Here is a 20721-nt window from a genome sequence, read left to right on the forward strand (position 1 = left end):
CTACTTCATTCTTTCTTAAATACGAGCTTATACAAAAACTTCCTGTCCTTCCATATAGTGTCAAGTCTAGTTCACCCATCACCTGACTGATGATGATGTTGACATATCTGTTTTTAAAAGCTTCAATTGATTTTTAAATCTCTTTATTCCCTTCTGTTACATATGACGTCCATGGTTTGTGCATCTCGCTAATTCTGGCCACTTGCTCAGTCCTATTTTCAGCACTTGTCATGCATTTGTAAGTCAGGGCCCTTACTGTCAACTAATGAAACTGTCTCACAAAATCTCTCCATCATGACAGAATTTTCTCCTTCCACTATTACTAAGGCTTATTGTAAATATATTGTTTGATCTGCAACCTTTTTAACAATGTTTCCGTTAATTGGAATGTTTAAGTATGTTAAGTATATCACAAGGGAATTTTAATAATGTTTCTGACCAGACCATGCTGAAACAAGGACAATGATTTTTTTTTCCAAAGTTTCAACCCTCAAGATAAAGATTACCAAATATAAGGCTCTAATCTTGGTGTGATTACAGTTCTCATTAAAACAGACATATACAGTATTGCTAAATTTTAAGATGTGTTTAATTTGCAGTTACACTAAAACCAGGGCATACAGAAGTTTCATTACTGTAAAACAAGTTACAGAAACAGAGGAACAGCATAAAACCTTTAATTAAGTATTAATAAAATTTGTAACTAATTGTACTGCAATAAATTATATGGCCAACAATATTTTCATGCATTATAATTAAAGTTTCATCATATATTAAATGAGCCTGTTCATCCATTCCTGATACAAAGAAATGAATACACAATATGCACTAGTTGCTTTTCTATAGTTACACAATATAGTTGACAACAGAGAAAGGAAGTCTGAAAAGTAACTTGATTAATTTAAGCTTGTCTCATCTTTTAAAAGATTGTTTCCATTAATGATAATTAAGGCAATCCATAAAAGGAAAGTAACGTCTTCGAAAATTCTAATATTTCCTAAATTCAAATGAATTTTCAAGAAACATTCTCCAGATGTTCCAGCATAATTCATACTTTGCTTCAGAATTAATAGACGTGTAATGATCTATCCTATTAATATCCGTTATTCAGTAATCAAATCTTTAAAACTTGGGAGCGGTCAGTCGTCATTTCTTGAAGTTTGTAACAACACATCTTGCAGCTGTTATTGATGGAAACACATACTAAAGATTATTTATCATTTGTGCATTAAAGAAGAGAATGCAAAAATACAAAACAGGCAACAGCATTTAAGATAACTGTGATTTGTGTGGTACAAGGGTACTTTAATTTAACGTTCATATTTAAAATTTGCTGTATTTTAAAATCAGGACAGTAGTCAGCCATTCAGACTGCTGTCCTCAGTGCACAACTGATTTTTACCAAGTATTCCATGGTGTTGCACCATAAGTGACAGGAGACAGGAAAAAGAGACTGAACAATTCTGACATTTATATGCAACTGTGGGAAATATTCAGCAGGAAGCCATATAGCCATAAGACACAGGAGCAGAACTAGGCCATTTGGCCCACTGAGTCTGCTACGACATTCAATCATGGCCAATCCTATTTCTCCCCTCCTCAGCCCCACTCCCTGGCTTTTCCCCGTAACCTTTGATGCTGTGACCAGTCAAGAACTTATCAATCTCCACCTTACATACACCCAACAAACTGACCTCCACAGCTACCTGTAGTAACAAAATTCCACAAATTCACCACCTTTTGGCTAAAGAAATTTCTTCACATCTCTGTTTTAAATAGATGCCCCTCTATCCTGAGTTTGTGCCCTCTTGTCCTAGACTCCTCCACCATGGAAAACATCTACTCTATCTAGATGTACAAACAAGCTGGATGAACTCAGCAGGTCGGGCAGCATCCGTTGAAAGGAGCGGTCAACGTTTCGGGTCAAGACGTTGACTGCTCCTTTCAACGGATGCTGCCCGACCTGCTGAGTTCATCCAGCTTGTTTGTAAGTCTTGATTTGACAACAGCATCTGCAGTGTACTTTGTGTTTACTCTACCTAGGCTTTTCAACATTCAAAAGGTTTCAATGAGATCCCCCCCATCTTTCTAAATTCCAGTGAGTACAGTCCCAGAGCCATTCCTCATATGATAACCCTTTCATCCCCAGAATCATCCTTGTGGGCCTCTCCTGAATCCTCTCCAATGCCAGCACATCTTTTCTTAGATGAGGAGCCCGAAACTGTTCACAATGCTCAAGGTGAGGCCTCACCAGTGCCTGATAAAGCCTCAGCATCACATCCCTGCTCTTGTATTCTAGACCCCTTTAAGTGAATGCTAACATTACATTTACCTTCCTCACCACTGACTCCACCTGCAGGTTAACCTTCAGGGTATTCTGCACAAGGACTCCCAAGTCCCTTTGTATCTCAGATTTTTGGATTTTCTTCCTGTTTAGAAAATAGTCTGGACATTTATTTCTTCTACCAAATTGCATGACCATGCATTTTCTAACATTGTATTTCATTTGCCACTTTCTTGCCCATTCTCCTAATCTGTCTAAGTCCTACAGCAGCCTTTTTGTTTCCTCACCACTACCAACCCCTCCACCAATCTTCACATCATCTGCAAACTTGGCAACAAAAACATTTATTCATCTAAATCATTGATATGCAGCATAAAAAGAAGCAGTAACAACACCAACCCCTGCAGAACACATTTAGTCATGACCAGCCAACCAGAAAAGGATCCTTTTATTGCCACTCACTGCCTCCTACCAATCAACCAATTCTCTAACAATGCTAGTTATTTTCCTGTAATAGCATGGGCTCTTAACTTAGTAAGCACCCTTATGTATGGCACCTTGCCAAAGGCCTTCTGAAAATTCAAAATTAGAACATCTACTGCATCCCCTTTCCCTAATCTACTTGTTATCTCCTCAAGGAATTCCAACAGGTTCATCAGACAAAATTTTCACTTAAGGGAACCATGCTGTTTTGTCCCGGGTCACCAAGTAGTCCATAACCTCATCCTTAACAATTGCTTCAACATCTTCCCATCCACTGAAGTCAGGCCATCTGGTCTGTAATTTCATTTCTGCTGCCTGCCTCTTTTGTTAAAGAGTCGAGTGACAGTTGCAATTTTCCAAGTCCTCTGGCACCATGCCAGAGTCTAATAATTCTTGAAAGATCATTACTACTGCCACTACCTTTTTCAGACCCCTTGGGTGCAGCTCATCTGGTCTGGGTGACTTATGTACATTTAGGTCTTTCAGCCTTTTGAGCTCCTTCTCCCTTGTAATAGTAACTGTACTCACTTCTCTTCCCTTACAGCACTAAGCAGTATTGCACCCATATTGTACTGTCTCAGTACTTTTATATTTGTGTGCTGTAGCACTTACTTTTTATTCGCAGTTATTTTGTCAATAACACTATTCTTTGCATTTCTGGTTAGATGCCAACTGCATTTCATTGGCTTTGTATCTGTACTTGGCACAATGACAATAAAGTTGAATCTAATCTAATCTAATTGCACCCTTCAACACCTGGCTCACTGCTAGTGTCTTCCACAGTGAAGACTGATGCAAAATACTGTGCTCATTTAGTTATTTAATAATACTCATTATTATTTCAATCCACCATTATTATTTCTCTGGCATCACTTTCTAGTGGTCTTATATCCACTCTCATCTCTCTTTTATTTTTTATATACTTGGAAAAGCTTTTTCTATTTAACTTTGATATTGTTTGCTAGTTTGTTTTCCTATTTAATACTCCCCCCAATGATCCTTTAAGTTTTTTTCTGTAGGTTTTTAAAAGATTCCCAATCATTTATTTTAGTGCTAATTTTTGCTTTGTTGTAGGCCCTCTCTTTTGCTTTTACATTAGCTTTGACTTCACTTGCCAGCCATGGGTATATTATTTTCCCATGCGAGTATTTCTTTGTTTTCTGAATACATCTATCCTGCACCTTCCTCATTTTTCCCAGAAACTCACACCATTGCTGCTCTGCTGTCTTTCTTGCTAACATCTCCTTCCAGTTTATTTTGACCAACTCCTCTCTCATACCATTGTAATTTACTTTACTCGTCTGAAATACTGCTATGTTAGGTTTTACTTTTTCCCTATCAAATTTCAAGATGAACTCAATCATCTTGCGATCACTGGCTCCTAACGGGTTTTTTTTACCTTAAGCTCCCTAATTGTCTCTGGTTCATTACATAACACCCAATCCAGTATAGCTGATCCCCTAGTAGGCTCAAAGACAAACTGTTTTAAAAAGCCATCTCATAGGCATTCAACAAATTCAGTCGCTTGAGATCTATTACCAACGTAATTTCCCCAATCTACCTGGGTGCTAAAATCTCCCATGACTATCATAACATTGCCCTTTTGACAATAGACAATAGACAGTAGGTGCAGGAGTAGGCCATTCAGCCCTTCTAGCCAGCACCGCCATTCACTGTGATCATGGTTGATCATACACAATCAGTACCCCGTTCCTGCCCTCTCCCCATATCCCTTGACCCCACTATCTATAAGAGCTCTATCTAACTCTCTCTTGAAAGCATCCAGAGACTTGGTCTCCATTGCCTTCTGGGACAGAGCATTCCACATATCCACCACTCTCTGGGTGAAAAAGTTTTTCCGCATCTCTGTTCTAAATGGCCTACCCCTTATTCTTAAACTGTGGCCTCTAGCTCTGGACTTACCCATCATCGGGAACATGCTTCCTGCCTCCATCGTGTCCAATCCCTTAATAATCTTATATGTTTCAATCAGATCCCCTTTTCTATTTCCCACGCCTATCCGTCCGTCTTATCCTGAATCCCTTCACTGCACTCCCCACCTCCCTGCCAATTTAGTTGAAACCCTCCCCAACAGCTCTAACAAACCTGCCTGTGAGAATATTGGTCCCTCCCTATTTGACATGCCTTTTCTATTTCCCACTGTAATCTGTGGTCCATATCCCAGCTACTGTTTGGAGGCCTGTATATAACTGCCATCAGCGACCTTTTACCCTTGTAGTTTCTTAACTCAACCCACAAGGATTCAACATCTTCTGATCCCATGTCACAGCTTTCTACTGATTTGATGCCATTCTTTACCAGTAGAGCCATCACACCCCCTCTGCCTTCCTTCCTATCCCTCTGATACAATGTGTAACCTTGGATGTTTAGCTCCCACTACAACCATCCTTCAGGCACGATTCAATGATGGCCACAGCATCATACCCAACAATTTGTAAAAGTGCAACAAGATTATTCACCTTATTAATTATACTCTGTGCATTGAGATATAACACTTTTGATACTGTATTTGGTACCTTTTTGATTTTGCATTCCTAATACTCACCTTGCTGGCTGCAATTTTGTCCTGTCATCTGCCTGTCCTTCTTAACAGTCTGACTGCACGCCAGCTTAGCTTTTTTACCATCCGTCCTATCCTGAATCCCTTCACTCCACTTCCCACCTCCCTGCCAATTTAGTTTAAACCCTCCCCAACAGCTCTAACTAACCTGCCTGTGAGAATATTGGTCCCTCCCTCTTGGGTTCCGGTGCAACCCTTCACTATTGTACAGGTCGTACCTCCCCCAGAAGATATCCCACTGATCCAAGAACCTGAAGCCCTCCTCCTGCACCAGCTTCTCAGCCATCATTTATCTGCTAAATCTACCTGTTTCTACCCTTATTGGTGTGTGGCACAGGTAGCAATCCAGGAATTACTACCCTGGAGGTCCTGCTTCTCAGCTTTCTGCCTAGCTCTCTAAAATTTCTCTTCAGGGCTTCTTTGTTTTCCTTCCTATGACATTGGTACCAATCTGTACCAAGACATCTGGCTGCTTCCCCCCCCCCCCCACCCACCCCAAAATGCTGTGGTCTACACTGGTCAATAAATACATGGTAAAGAAATAGACACATTGAGTCACAAGTGCTGTAGCAATAGCCTAGCTGATCTGTTGAGAAAAGGGAATGGAAAAGTAAAATCTAGCCTTACTGTTACTGTGGTTGGGATTTGAATTGTGGAGTGTGCTTTAGCATTAGAACTCCAGTGACTCGCTCAAACCTCCTTAAATACCCTTGATCTGGCTATGTAGATTCAAAGAGTCACACAGTTTGCAAACAAGCCCTATGGTCCAACTGGTCCATGGTAAACAAGATTCTCACCCAAACTAGTCCCATTTGTCTGAATTTGCCTCATATACACCTCTCCTGTCCAGGTCTCTTTTAATGCAACTGCATCTACCACTTCTGTCAGTTCACTCCATTTACTGATCATCCTCTGCTATACAAGTTGTCCTTCAGGTTCCTGTTAAATTTCTCCCTTCCTATCTCATGCTCTCTGGCTCTTAATTCTCCCACCCTGGGAAAAAGGTTGTGCACGTTGATTCCAGCTCTGCTCTTTGTGATTTTACACAGCTCTACAAGGTCACCCTTCATTTCCCCTAGGTTCTAAATGAAAAAAAGTCCCAGCCATCTTAACCTCTCTCCAAAACTCAGTTCCTCGAGTTCTAGCAACATCCTTGTAAATCACCTATGCACTCTAACCAGCTTCATGGCATCTTTCCTATAATAGGGTGACCAAAACTGAAATCCAAAATCAATGTAACAACCCAACTTCTATACTCAAAGCCTTAACTGACAAAGGCTTCCATGCCAAAAGTCTTCATTACCCTGCCTATCTGTGACTCCACTTTCAGGGAACCGTGTACTTCTATGTCTCAGTCCTTCTCTTCTACAACACTCCCCAGGGTTTTATTATTCATTGTGAAAGTAATACCCTTGATTATTTTCCCAAATGCAGCATGTCACACAGACATCTCAAGGATGTGTGCTTAGTCCATGCTCTACTCATGAGTCATAGTTCAAATGCCATCTATAAATTCACCTATGATACCACTGTCTGTAGAATCTCAGATGGTAAAGAAGAGGCTTACAGGAGTTGGGTAGATCGGCTGGTTGAGTAGTGTTAATACAACAACATCACACTCAACATTTGCAAGACCAGTGATCTAATTGTGGACTTCAGCAAGGGAAATTCAGGGGAACACACATACAATTCTCATTGATGGCTCAATGGTGGCATGGGTGAGCAGTTTGAAGTTTCTGGATGTCAACATCTCAAGGGATTTATCTTGGGCCCAATGCATCAATGCAATCATGAATTAGGCACATCAGCAGCTTTACTTTATTAAGGCTTTGAGGATATGTAGTACATCACCAAACATTCTCACAAATTACTAGATGCGTGGTGGAGACACTGCCTGGTATAGTCTCGAATGAGCAGGATTTTAAGAGGCTGCTGAGATTATTGACTCAGCTACTCCATCCTGGGCACAGCCCTGCCCACCATGAAGTAATTTGCAAAAGGTAATTCCTCAAGAAGGTAGCATCTATCAGTAAGTACCCTCACTGTTGAGGACACGCCTTCTTTTCATTAATACCATCAGATAATAGGTACAGAAGCCGGAAGACACACGGTGATTTAGAGACAGCTACTTCTTCTCCTCTATTAGATTTCTGAATTGTCCATAAGCAGTACCTTGTTAGTCCTTATTTTGCATTATTTATTTATTTTTCTAATTTATATATTTTTATGCTTTTGGACTTTTCTGCTGCAAAACATCAAATTTCATGTTATGTCAGTAATAATAAATTTGATTTTCATTTTGTTCTCACCTTGCACCTGAAGTGTGACACCTCACATGGTGGAGCTCCAGCCCACTAAAGAAATTCAGTGCTTATCAACTGGCACTCTTTCCATGCTCCAAATAACCACCTTCTCACATGAGAATATGTTGGATGCAGTATGTATTGCCTACAGAATCTATTATATTAAGATATAATAATACTTGTATGAAGAATGTTTGATTGCTCTGGGCCTACACTTGCTGGAGTTTAGAAGAATAAATAGGGATCTCATTGAAACCTATCAAATATTGAAAGGCCGAGATAGAGTGGACATGGAGAGGGTCCTTCCAATGGCAGGGGAGTCTAGAACCAGAGGACGCAGCCTCAGAATACAAAGACATCCTTTTAGAACAGTGATAAGGTGGAACTTCTTTCGCTAGAGGTTCGTGAATCTATGGAGTTCATTGCCACAGATGACTCTGGAGGCCAAGTCATTGGGTGTACTTAATGGGAGATTGATAGGTTCTTGATGAGTAAGGATATCAAAGGTAATGTGGAGAAAGCAGGAGAATGGGGTTGAGAATGATAATAAATCAGCCATGACCGAATAATGGAGCAGACTTGATGGACTGAATGGCCTAATTTTGCTCCTATGTCTAAAGGTACTATGGTCTTAAGAACAAGTCAATTTTGGTAATCAAGTATTGATTTTGACTTTCATAGAAAGTTATTTTGTACCAGAAAAAAATATATTTTTTGTCAATATGCTCACTTACCATTTCAACTTTCAAATTTTTAGCTTTGATATTGACTCTTTTCATCAAATCTAATCCTGAAACTTTGAGTGAATGTAACATTGAAAGTGACCTATAAGACAAAAATTATAAATGTACATCAAACGACTCTTCCAAAACATATACAAAAAACACAAAATGCTGGCAGAACTCAGCAGGCCAGACAGCATCTATGGGAGGAGGTAGTGACAACGTTTCGAGCCGAAACCCTTCATCAGGTAATGTATGTGGGGGTCAGGGAGAGATGCACTTTATTGAATGTATGCCCTTGAGGTAAACCAGATATCTGTGCAGCCAGTTATGTAATTTATGCAGACAAATGTGGCAACTGATTTCTGCTCAGCCAAACCCCACCAATTGAAAAGATATGCCTGACCAGATTAACTATTTCAGTGCTGTTTGCTGAGAGTTGTACACTGGCTAGGACACAGTGAATTCCTGTGCACCTTTTGTTTGAGTAGTGAAATTAACTTCTTTTTGCCCATGTACAAGAATCAACAAACCCAGCATCCTAATTAAAATAACAGTAATGTCAAATCCAGCAGTTGTCACCAAATAAGCACCCAAGAGCTTTCTCTCTCACAACTGAGTGTGGATTATGCCCAATGAGTAGTCTTCTAAATAATGTATGAAGAATAATGGACTCAAGCTGGAAACAAAATCCTTTTAAGATAAGAATGAAGACATCTTGAGAAAACAGTTAAAAACAGATGCTGGACTCTGTCATTAAGCCTTCCCCCATCTGCTAAGAGTTGATCTTTTCCCACAGCACCCTTTACTGTACTAATCCTGTATCGCTGATTCACTTGTGCCCAAGAAAATCTGTTTGATCTGTCTTGAATGGTTTCAGTCACTGAGCTTGACAGCCTCCTTGAGGTAAAAGATTGTTGAAAATTCCCTACATGGGTGGGGAAAAAAATTCTGATCTTAGTCCTGAATGTCCATCTCCTTATTTTGATATAGGGATCCCTGGGTCTGTACACTCAAGCCAAGGGAAATATTATCTTTGCAACTACTCTGTCAAGACCTGAAAGAACAATGAATGGTTCAATGAGGTCCCCTCTCTTTCTTCTAGACAACCAAGAGTACCATCTCAGTCTGTTAAATCTCCTCTCATATTCAACTGCATCATCCGAGGACTCAATCCAGTAATACCTTCAGAAATACATCTTTACTCCTCTTCTCAGTTCTTTGCACATTAAAGGCTAGGACATTACACAATTTCCATCTCTCAGCATTTAAAGACATATCCACCCTTCTGTTTTTTTGCACAATATCCTGTCTTCCATTACTTTGCTATTCATATATCTTGTCCATTTTCTTTTGAAGCTTTTCTGCATTCTCTTAACAACCTACATACTTCCCAGTTTTCTATCACCAGAAAAGATGCAGATAGTATACCTAATGCATTCAAACAAATTACTGGTATAAATGATGAACCAGCTGCCCCCCCCACCCCCACACCTCTCCACAAGCTGCAGCCCTCCATCTGAAAAATAACCCATCTACCCTTTGCAATTCAGATGTGCAGGAAGATAAGCAACTGAAGAGAATAGTGAACTCTGCCCAATACATCACAGGCACATTCCTCCCCACCATCAGTACTACCTACAGGAGGCAGCATCTCAGGAAGAAAACATCCATCATCAAAGAGATCTATTAACTGGGCCCTGCCATCTTTTCATAGCTACCATTTGGGCAGGAAGTACAGAAGCCTGAAGGCCTATATCACTAGGTTCAAGAACTACTAGTTCCCATTAAGCATTTGGTACTTGAGCCAACCGACAAAATCATAGTCACTTCAGTTTATTGACTGTGACCACTTTAAACACTTTGCACTAAAATGGACTTTGTTTTTCTGTTGCAATTGCAATATTTTTTTCTTGTAAATATTGTCTATTATTTATGTTTTCTGTATAAGTTATGTTTTTCTTTAAAATATTGTTTATATAGTTCTGTGTGCCTGTGATGCTCCAGCAATTAAGTTTTTCACAGAGAATGGTAGATGTGTGGACTGCAAGCCAGGTTTAGTGGTAAAGGCAGATACATTAGGGACATTTAAGAGGCTCTTATGCAGGCACATACACTTCACCAGAGGACAGAATAGAAGTATTTCTGCATTTTCCAGGTACCACAATCTCAAAGGCAGTGAGGTTATAAAGGGAAGTACAGATCAGTATCCTTACAAAATTATTCTGGAGGATAATGTACTGTGAAAGTTAATGTAATTACTTTCTGAAATCTCAATTCATAGCTTTCCTAAAGGCTATGATGCTATATAGAGGGAAGTGCATATGTGTATACTTACTGTATTACTTAAGGAGAATGGAAAGCAGTACTCTCCTACTGCAGGTTGTTCATACAGTATGCTTTGAGGCTCTGTGCCAAATATTACTTTCATTTTTGCATTGCTGGATTCTTTTATAAAAAACTTCAAAGTGCTTCCTCTCAGTACTCTGCTAGTCTTCACTGAGAACAAAGCATTGCTCTCTCTTCTGCGGCCATCTAATAAAATTGTGCTCTGATCTATGTATTAAAACAAGATATTTACAGATAAATCAGAGAGAATAGAAAATATGCATAAAATCAAAATAAATTCCTTTATTTCTACAAAACAAAAACTGCAATAACTAACAAGCAATAAATAACATTTTTTCCCCAAAATCAATTAAGCCCTGACGAAGGGTCTCGACCCGAAACGCTGACTGCTCCTTTCAACAGATGCTGCCCGACCTGCTGAGTTCATCCAGCTTGTTTGTACATCTTGATTTGACCACAGCATCTGCAGTGTACTTTGTGTTTAAATACCAAAAGGTAATCTCTGGATATATATGAAAAATAGCTCCTTGTGGTAAATTGAGATGTGTTCTCACTAAGAAGATATAAGCAGATGGAAATCATATTCTTATCCACTCCCAGATGCTTGGAAAGATGAAGAGATCATTACAACCCCCTTTGTTAAATTTCTGAAGAGGTATTGAGAGTCACCGATTTTTAACTTTGAGGCATTTAAGATTCTTTAATTTTTTTATGTAGTTTAACTTATGACTACAGAAATATAGCTTAACAAATGGAAGTTAAGATGGGAGACGTGTTCAGCTGCTGGTCTGCAGGTTCATCCTTGCTTTGCTGTCTGACAGTTGCAACAAGGTTGCTCCAGACTAGACAAGGTGCCACAGATATTTCCCATTTAATATTTATGCATTATTATTGCACACCTGAATAAATTGCTGTACTTTACTAGAAGGGACATTGGGGAAAAGAATTACCTGGTCTTGTTATTGATACCCTTTTTGAATTATATTCAATACAGATTTCGTCAATTGCACATGATTGGCAAGCAAAATATTCTAAAGGTCTGCATTCACTCCTCTCATCTGCAGAAAAAAAGACATTTTAAAGATGGTACTAAAAGTTAAACATTAAAAGCAAAAGAATTCAAAAGTACTATTATTAAATATTAAATCCAGGAAGCTTTAGAAAATGCGGGAAACTCAACAGCCAATAATAATAACAGGTACCAATGCTCCAATAAAAATCTTCTCCTTTGTGACTTATTACTTTTAATATGATAACTTCGATGCACTCGCTTAATGTCAACAAATGTAGAAATGTAATATCATAGATTCAATAAAGAAATTTGTTACATTCAAAATAATACTTATGTTCAAAAGTGTGTCAATGACAATGAGTTACATCTTATTTACAGCATAGAAACAGGATGTTTAGCCCAATATACCAATGTTTAATATGTTTTCTCTTGTGTAGTGTAAACAAATAACTCATTATAACCTCCTGAATAAAAGCTTCCATTCCTTTCTCCCATTTGTAACCTCAGTGCATCATTACTCTTTGCTCCACCATTTCTCCTGTTACCTAGTTCTAAATTAAAAACTACTTTCAAGCTAGTGACATTCACCTTTTGATCTCTACTGGATCACAGTTATAAATGATTCATTTTTCAGGTCTCTAGTTCTGGCCGCATTAGCTGGATGAACTAGCCTTTATATCTTTAATGTATAAACCTGAAGCTATCAGCTCCTATCTGAGACATTTTTTCCAGAGAATCGGCATTTCCTGATAGATCTGCTGGCTCAGTTCCATTGCCATTTTAGTAAATAGTTTTTTCATCTTTTCTAGTACGACTACATTCTCTTAACAACATCTATAGATTGTGTTGTGTAATTAATCCATGCAGACAGAAAGTAGCTTTAATGGTTTTGGCAACAATGATGTTAATGACTTTGGTCGATGCATGGAGCACATCTCATTGAGAACCACTTACAGAATCGCACATTGAACACATTGTTCTTCACTAAAATGTACACAGGAAAATTGTTCCTTGTAGCTTTCTAGTGAGAGTACATTTACCCTTTCACCTTTTTCTTCTTTGAGTAGGATGTCTTGTATTTATATATTTATTTATGGTGCACTCCAAGAGGAATGCCTGTATGTACATAGGTCTGTTATAACTATATATAGTTATTGCTGATGTCAAGACACAGCCCACCAGCTCCTGCGCAACTGTGGCCTGTGGACTTTGTCAATTTCAAAGCAGTTTATAAGCATCAAGCATAAAAAGCACTCATTATAAATCAATCAGAAACTAACCAAAAGATCAATGATCTCTTTAACTAGATGGATAAGTCCTTTTCACAACACACAATCTTCCACAAGTGCTATATGTATGTATTAAATGCAATATTGTGCTCCGTTTTGGGAGTGCTGATCTTAAACAGTGATGCTTACAAACTAACATCAAGATTAATGTATTTATGGCCGATGAATACAACAATGTGTCCAAACCTTTTCCTGTCATTTGAGCAGCGCTACAGTAAAATGCCCATACTGCACTTCAGATGACATACTGGAACTAAATGGCAAATAATGTTTGCAGTGTTGCTGAAATATGGATGTTCAGCAATAGGATCTTTTAAACTCAGACTGTTTTTAAGACTTCCAAATGTGGTCTCACTAAATTTTATGTGTTCTACACAACTTCTTTGATCTTCATTTCTACCCCTCTGTAAATACATGACACGGAAAATTCAGCATGGAATTGGGCATCAAGTCTAAACTGTCGATAGCTCTGCTTACGTGGCAGGTAATAAGCTTCTTCCACAGTTAATCGGCTTTAAAGCAGTTTATCTGCTTTAATCTGCTTTAACACGATCCTCTATTCTCTTTTTTGTCAACTGTTGTTCAGATTCTTGAGCTATTCACCTAAAAGTGAACTCCACATTTGCAACGCTCTGTGGGTAAACACTTTCAAAGTCATTTTTATTTTGCAACAATCACATTGATGACCACTGCTTTAGTTTGCTTGCTGAAGCAAACGGTCTCCATTTTAGCAAAACATCTTTATTAAGTCACACTTGAGATTTCTCTTTCCCTGAGGAAGGATTCACCCGCCCCATCCTATCCAGTAAGGAATAAACTTGCATTCTTTTATTGTACTCAGATAACTAGCTGATACCCTTGTTTAACTCCCTATAACCTATCATCTCACACATGACTATCAACTTCATCCTGAATATCCTATCACATCAGGGTAATTTACAGTAGCCAATTAACCTACCAACCCTGAGTTTATGGTGTACTACATTTAACTGAAGTTCATTCACTTATTCAAAATCCATTCTGAAAATCCTAATGGCTTTTTTTTGTTGTTTGCTGTTATCCACAATATCTTAAATGGAAATCATGGGAAACATTGTTCTAAGCACCTCTTTCTCAAAGATACCTGTCTCTCACTTACAGGGGTTATTTTCAGCTGCAAAATTCCTCTATTGTTTTCTTTAACAAATAATGCAAAATTAAGTTATTTGTTGAGATAGTGGTTAAATAAAAAGCTAAAAGGCAGTTCAGTTTTATTTACATTGATCAGTTTCACTTACTGCTAATGCACCTGGGAACTTCCAAATGTCCATTATGGCAGTATCTCCTTGCTGGTTGTTCAATTTCAAATCCTTCACGGCATCTGAATTCTAAAACATCCCCGTCTTTCACATCTATTCTTGTTTGGAATTTCCATTTTAATACTACACCTTTACTTGTAAAATCTTCTTCTGTCAAAATGCATGGTGCTAAATCACAGGGAAGTATCAGTAAGACATTTACAGTTGAAATGCATTATTTTCACATCAACAATTCTCATAAAATATCAATTTATATTGACTAAATCCTGTGAATTATATTTAAATTACTTGATTAAAATACTACTTCCTGTTTTTACAACCAATATCTCACAGAGATGTTGAAATCATGAAATGAAATTATAAAGTGAAAAATTACAATAAGCTTCAGGAAACTGTGTTGTCCCTTGGTCGGACAGCAGACTTTTCCAATGGGACATTTTATTGGTGATGGCCAAAGACTTACAGAGGAAGCCTGGGCCACAACCTTACAACAAATCATGGCATCAGCAGACTTTCTTGGAGGGTGTCAGTATATGATAGAATGCTGGGACACTGTGACAGATTCAATGAGAGCCAAAGAGATAGTGACCCATTTGCAATCTTCCGTGCATTCATACTACATGCACCAGCAGAGCCAACAAAGGATATGCCTCATTCTTTTTGCCCCACGCTCTATTGTGGAAGCCCATCAGGTTCAATGGTTTAAAGGTTCCATTTAATATAAGAGAATATATACAATATACAACCTGAAATTCTCACTCTCCGCAGACATCCTTGAAAGAGAAGAAACCCCAAAGAATGAATGACAGAGAAAAAAGTACAATCCCAAAGCCTCTTCCCCTCACCCATGCACATGCAGCAGCAAACAGCATCTATCCTCCCACTCCCCCTCTCCCCACTTATTCTTGGATAAAGCATCAGCATTCCCACCACTCAGCGTGTAAGAACCAGCAAAACTCCAATGAGAGACCATGGCCTACCATACATCAAAAACAAACTGTTCACTCCAACATTTCAACATCCCACAGGCTCTCGTTCTCTCTCACTAACAAGGGAGAGACTAATATCATTCCTTCCACAGCAAGGTGTCAATAAACATCTAATTCAACTGTGTTTATGAGTAGCAGATACTAAAGCAGAGGTTTTCAACCTGAGGACCTTGCTTAATGGTCAGGAAGCATTAAAAAAGGCTGGGAACCCCTGGGTTAAAGCCTTTAATCCTCACTTCAACAGTTTTATTGACAATATGCCTATTCAGACTACCAGTGAATAATCTCGAGATGCTTTAACATTGAGGGATATTCTGCCAAGTTGGATGTAGTAGAGGCCACATGAAAACTCATGATATCGATGCACACAATCCTGGCAGGATTAGTTAGCAGTTGTTTTGTTTGAAAATAACAAAAGAACACATTGACGGCATCTCAGTCTGCAAGGAATTACTTTTGAACAAAATTGTTATGGAAACAGCAATGAAGAATCCTTCTATGTCTGTGTGTGAAGTTATTCCTGAATCTCCACCTAGGATGTGGATGGCTGACAGCAGTGAAAACAGAGGAAGCTGGCATGATGAAGGAAGCTCTGAGCACTGCCAAGACCAAGAGCAAAACTGGTTTTGATAGCCAAGGACAGATAGAGATGGAGGACCTTCATTGCTGTCCTAAACATCATTGGTGGAATGGCCACTAAGCAAGTTTCCAAAGTGCCTTAATATAACAGATTGAAACTGGAAAAATAGACACTGAGGAAAAAATGAAAGATTAGGAGACATCTAGAGAAGTACAAGACATCATGAAAATTACTGGTATATCCTCATAAATATCTTGTTTCATTAATTAAGATTCCAATCAACAGACTGCATTTAGCTATTCTAGATCTTCGGAAAGGGTTTCAAAAGTATCATTACATGGACATTGGAATTGATCAATCCCTTTACCATCTCACAAGTTCATCTGTGAAGGATGCATCCATCTAGAGCAACACTGGATCACCACATAGTCCTTATGGAGAGAAAATCTCATTCCTCACTGAAGCAAAGCTCCATAATACTACAGTGGTGCCATATGGGGTGGCACAGGACTTTGCATCTGTGAAAGCTTTGTACTATCAAGCAGAAGCAACAATGTATTTCATCTTATGGTTCAGAAGATCACTTCTTTACTTTTACGATCTAGCAAGGAGATGATCCTAGTTCAATGAGAAATGCAGAGAGGCATGAGGTTTGAGCACTGGGTTAACCTAACAATGAAGTAGCAATTGTCAAAACTGTACTACAGACTCAAGATGTTGGAAATCCAGGGCAACACACAAAGTGCTGGAGGTGGTCAGCAAGTCAGGCAGCATTTACGGAGGGGAATGAACAGCCAATGTTTCTGGCCTTAATACATGCTGACTGACCTGCCGACTCCTTCTAATATTTTGTTTGTTGCCTCGTACCACAGAGCTATGTATTTGTGCCAGATGACAAAAGTAGCATGCAGTAGATAGAGCTTTGAGTTCCCACATCCATCAGGCCAAATCATTACATGTTTGTGGCCTGCCATGTCTAATTATAAAGAATGGTGGTCAATAAAACAGTTGATTGAAAATAATCCCCATCCTCAATGCCTACAGCATCTACGGTGAGAGAAGTTGAGTTATTTCAGGATCAGGTTTGTTAACACTGGCATGTGTCATGAAATTTCTTTACTTAGCAGCAGCAGTACAATGCAAACATGATAATATAGAAAGAGAAGAAATAAATAAGTAAATCAATTGAAGTAAATATATTTCTATATATATGTATTAAATAGTTAGATTAAAAATAGTGCAAAACAGAAATAATACAAAAAAAAGGTGTTCATGGGCTCAATGTCGATTTAGGAATCGGATAGCAGAGGGGAAGAAGCTGTTTCTGAATCACTGAGTGTGTGCCTTCAGGCTTCTGTACCTCCTTCTTGACAGTAACAATGAGAAGAGGGCATGTCCTGTGTGATGGGGTCTTTACTAATGGACGCTGCCTTTCAGACGCTCCTTGAAGATGTCTTGGATAATATGGAGGTTAGTACCCAAGATGCAGCCAATTTATTTTACAACTTTCTGTAGCTTATTTTGGTCCTGTGCAGTAGCCCTCCCCCTCCCTCCCAAAATGCCACACAGTGATGCAGTCCTGTCAGAATGCTCTCCGTGATTTTTGAGTTTTTTTATAGTGACTATCAGGACGCTGAAGCAAGGACCCAATTGTAGACCATGCACACTATGATATTTACTGAGTAGCAAATCCAGGGGATGGGGGCAACAAAGTCAGCTTCAAAGTTCAGGCGAAGATAAAAAAAATTCCAGAGATATCCAAAAATTCCAGAATCGGGAAACAGGCAGAGTCAATATTCAGACGGAGAGAGTTCAGATACAAATACTGGAAAGGCTCAGGAAAATCCACTGACACAATCTGGCAACAAACAGGTGAAAACACAGGACTAAAATACACTGAGCAATGAACAGAGAGGCAGATGATAGGTGGAGCACAATGAGACACAAGTGGTAGCAAAACAGGTAATAATGAGAAACAGGTGAGAGATGGACTACTCAATAATACAGGGGCCGGAGGAGAGCAGGAGTGGGGACATGAGAATATGGAGTATGAAAACAAACAAGAGCACATGGCAATACAAAACCATAGATTGACAGCTAGGGGGGAAGCACACAAAAAGCCAGAGTTCAACTGGAGGTACTGACAATGACAAACAAAACCTCTTTAAACTCCTAATGAAATATAGTCGCTGTCTTGCCTTCTTTATAGATCCTCAGAGTTCTTGACACCCAGGAACTTGCAATTGCTCACTCTCTCCACTTCTGGCACCTTGATGAGGATTGGTTTGTGTTCTGTCATCTTAACCGTCCCAAAATTCACAATCTGCTCTTTGGTCTCACTGATGTTAAGTGGAAGACTGTTACTACAACTCCAATCATCTAGCTGGTATATCTCACTCCCATATGCTCTCTCAGAAATGGTTGTGTCATCAGCAAATTATAGATGGCATTTGAGCTGTGGCTAGCCATGCAGTCATGAATACAGAGAGAGTAGAGCAGTGGGCTAAGAACACACCCCTGAGGTGCACCAGTGTTGACCATCAGCGAGGAGGAGATATTATCACCAATCCGCACAGATTGTGGTCTTCTGGTTAGGAAGCCAAGGATCCAATTGCAGAGGGAGGTACAGAAGTCCAGGTTCTGTGACTTATCGATCATGATGGTGTTAAATACTGAGCTATAGTAAATAAACAGCATACTGACATAGGTGTTTGTATTGTCCAGGTGATCTAAGGCCATGTGAAGAGCCATTGAGATTGCATCTGCCGTAGACTTATTGTGGCGATAGGCAAATTGCAATGGGTCCAGATCCTTGCTGAGGCAAGAGTTCAGTCTGGCCATGACCAATCTCTCAAAGCATTTCATCACTGTAAATGTGAGTGCTACTGGGCAATAGTCATTAAGGCATCACACTACATTCCTTGGGCACTGGTATAATTGTTGCCTTTTTGAAGCAGGTGGAAACTTCCAACTGTAGCAGTGAGAGATTGAAAATGTGCTTGAGTACTCCCGCCAGTTAGTTGGCACAAGTTTTCAGTACTCCTTTGGAGCCTGCAGCCTTGCGAGGATTCACCCTACTGAAAGACAGCCTGACATTGGCCTTCAAAGCAGAGATCACAGGGTCACCAGGGATCTTCACGGCTGTATTATATTCTCCCTTTCAAAGTGGGCCTAGAAGGTGTTGAGCTCATCTGGTAGTGAAACACCACTGCCATTCATGCTATTGCATTTTGCTTTGTAGGAAGTAATGTCCTACGAATCCTGCCAGAGTTGATGTGCATCCGATGTTACCTCCAGCTTCACTCAGACTTGTCTCTTCGCTCTTGAAGTAGCCCTCTGTAAGTCATACATGGTTTTCTTGTACAGACCTGGGTCACTAGACTTAAATGCCACAGATCTAGCCCTCAGCAGACAATGAACCTGGTTCATCCACAGCCTTTATTTTGGGAATGTATAGCAAGTTTTCATAGGCACACACTCATCTACACAGGCTTTAATGATGTTGGTAACAACTGCAGCATACTCATCCGGATTCAAAGATGAATCCCTGAATGCTATTTAGTCCACCGATTCAAAGCAGTTCTGTGCTTCCCTTGTCCATACCTTCTTGGTCCTCACTACAGGTAATGCAGTCTTCAGTCTCTGCCTATACTCAGGGAGTAGAGATACAGCTAGGTGATCAGTCTTTCCAAAGTGAAGGTGTGGAATAGCATGGTAGGCTTTCTTGATGGTGATGTAACAGTAGTCCAGTGTGTTGCTTCCTCTGGTACTAAAAGTGTTTTATTGATGGTAATTATTTCATGATCTTTTTCAGGCTGGCCTAGGTAAAATTCCCCAAACTGATAGTGAAGGCCATCTATGCAGCTATGGTTTAGAAGCGCTGAATGGATGATGTACCTTAACCTTTTCCTGAGAAACACTAAAAATAAGTTCCAGCCAATTGAATTCATTCCACACGTTATCAAAGGAAAGTGGACAGGACTTTGGGGTGGCATGCTGGTGCAGCTGATAGAGTTGCTGCCTCACTGGTTCAGTGACCTGCATTTAGAACTGATGTCCTATGCCATAGAACAGAGAACAGTACAGCACAGTACAGGCCCTTCAGCCCACAATGTTGCACCAATCCTCTGACCCACTCCAAGATCAATTTAACCATTCCCTCCATAAAGCCCTCCATTTTTCTTTCTTCCATGTACCTATTTAAGAGTCTTTTAAATGTCCCTAATGTATCTGCACCTACTACCAACCCTGGTAGCACATTCCACGCACATATAACTTGCTGTGTAAGAAAACACTACAAATTGTATCCCTCCAAACACCTGAAACTTACGTTATTTTTCATTAGTCTTTCCACCCTGGGATAAAGTCTCTTCCTGTCCACTTTTATCATCTTGTATGTCTCTATCAAGTCACCTCTCTCCAAAGAGAAGAGCCCTACATTGCTCAACCTATCCTCATAAGACATGTTGTCTAATCCAGGCAGTATTCTAGTAAATTGTCTCTGCACCCTCTCTAAAGATTCTACACCTTTCTGGTAATGAGGCAACCAGAACTCAACAGAATATTCCAAGTGTGGTCTTACGAGGCTTTTACAGAGCTGCAACATTTCCTCACAGCTATTGAACTTAATCCCCTGATTAATAGTCCTATATGCCATATGCCTTCTTAACCAACCTTTTACCTTGTGCTGCAAATTTGAGGGATTTGTGGAAGTGAACCCCAAGATTTCTCTGTTTCTCCACATTTTTAGGAATCCTACCATTAACCTGTATTCTGTCTTGAACTTCGAACTTCTAAAGTGTATCACTTTAGCAGATTAAAGTCCATTTGC

At 39.5% G+C, this 20721-nt stretch overlaps 1 protein-coding gene across 1 annotated transcript in view; it reads right to left on the bottom strand.

The window, feature by feature from the left end:
* Positions 1-571: 571 nt before the first annotated feature.
* The window catches only part of LOC140737211 (complement factor H-like), an 89105-nt gene continuing 68955 nt past the window's right edge, over positions 572-20721 (bottom strand). The window contains exons 13-17 of the mRNA XM_073063509.1: positions 14301-14489; positions 11673-11780; positions 10712-10929; positions 8386-8476; positions 572-1181 (exon numbers count right to left, since the gene is read on the bottom strand). Of these exons, the coding sequence (XP_072919610.1) occupies positions 8405-8476; positions 10712-10929; positions 11673-11780; positions 14301-14489 (587 nt within the window). The 3' untranslated portion in view covers positions 572-1181; positions 8386-8404. The remainder of the gene's footprint in view (positions 1182-8385; positions 8477-10711; positions 10930-11672; positions 11781-14300; positions 14490-20721) is intronic.

Source organism: Hemitrygon akajei, chromosome 12 (genome assembly GCF_048418815.1).
Source record: "Hemitrygon akajei chromosome 12, sHemAka1.3, whole genome shotgun sequence".
Taxonomy (NCBI): domain Eukaryota; kingdom Metazoa; phylum Chordata; class Chondrichthyes; order Myliobatiformes; family Dasyatidae; genus Hemitrygon; species Hemitrygon akajei.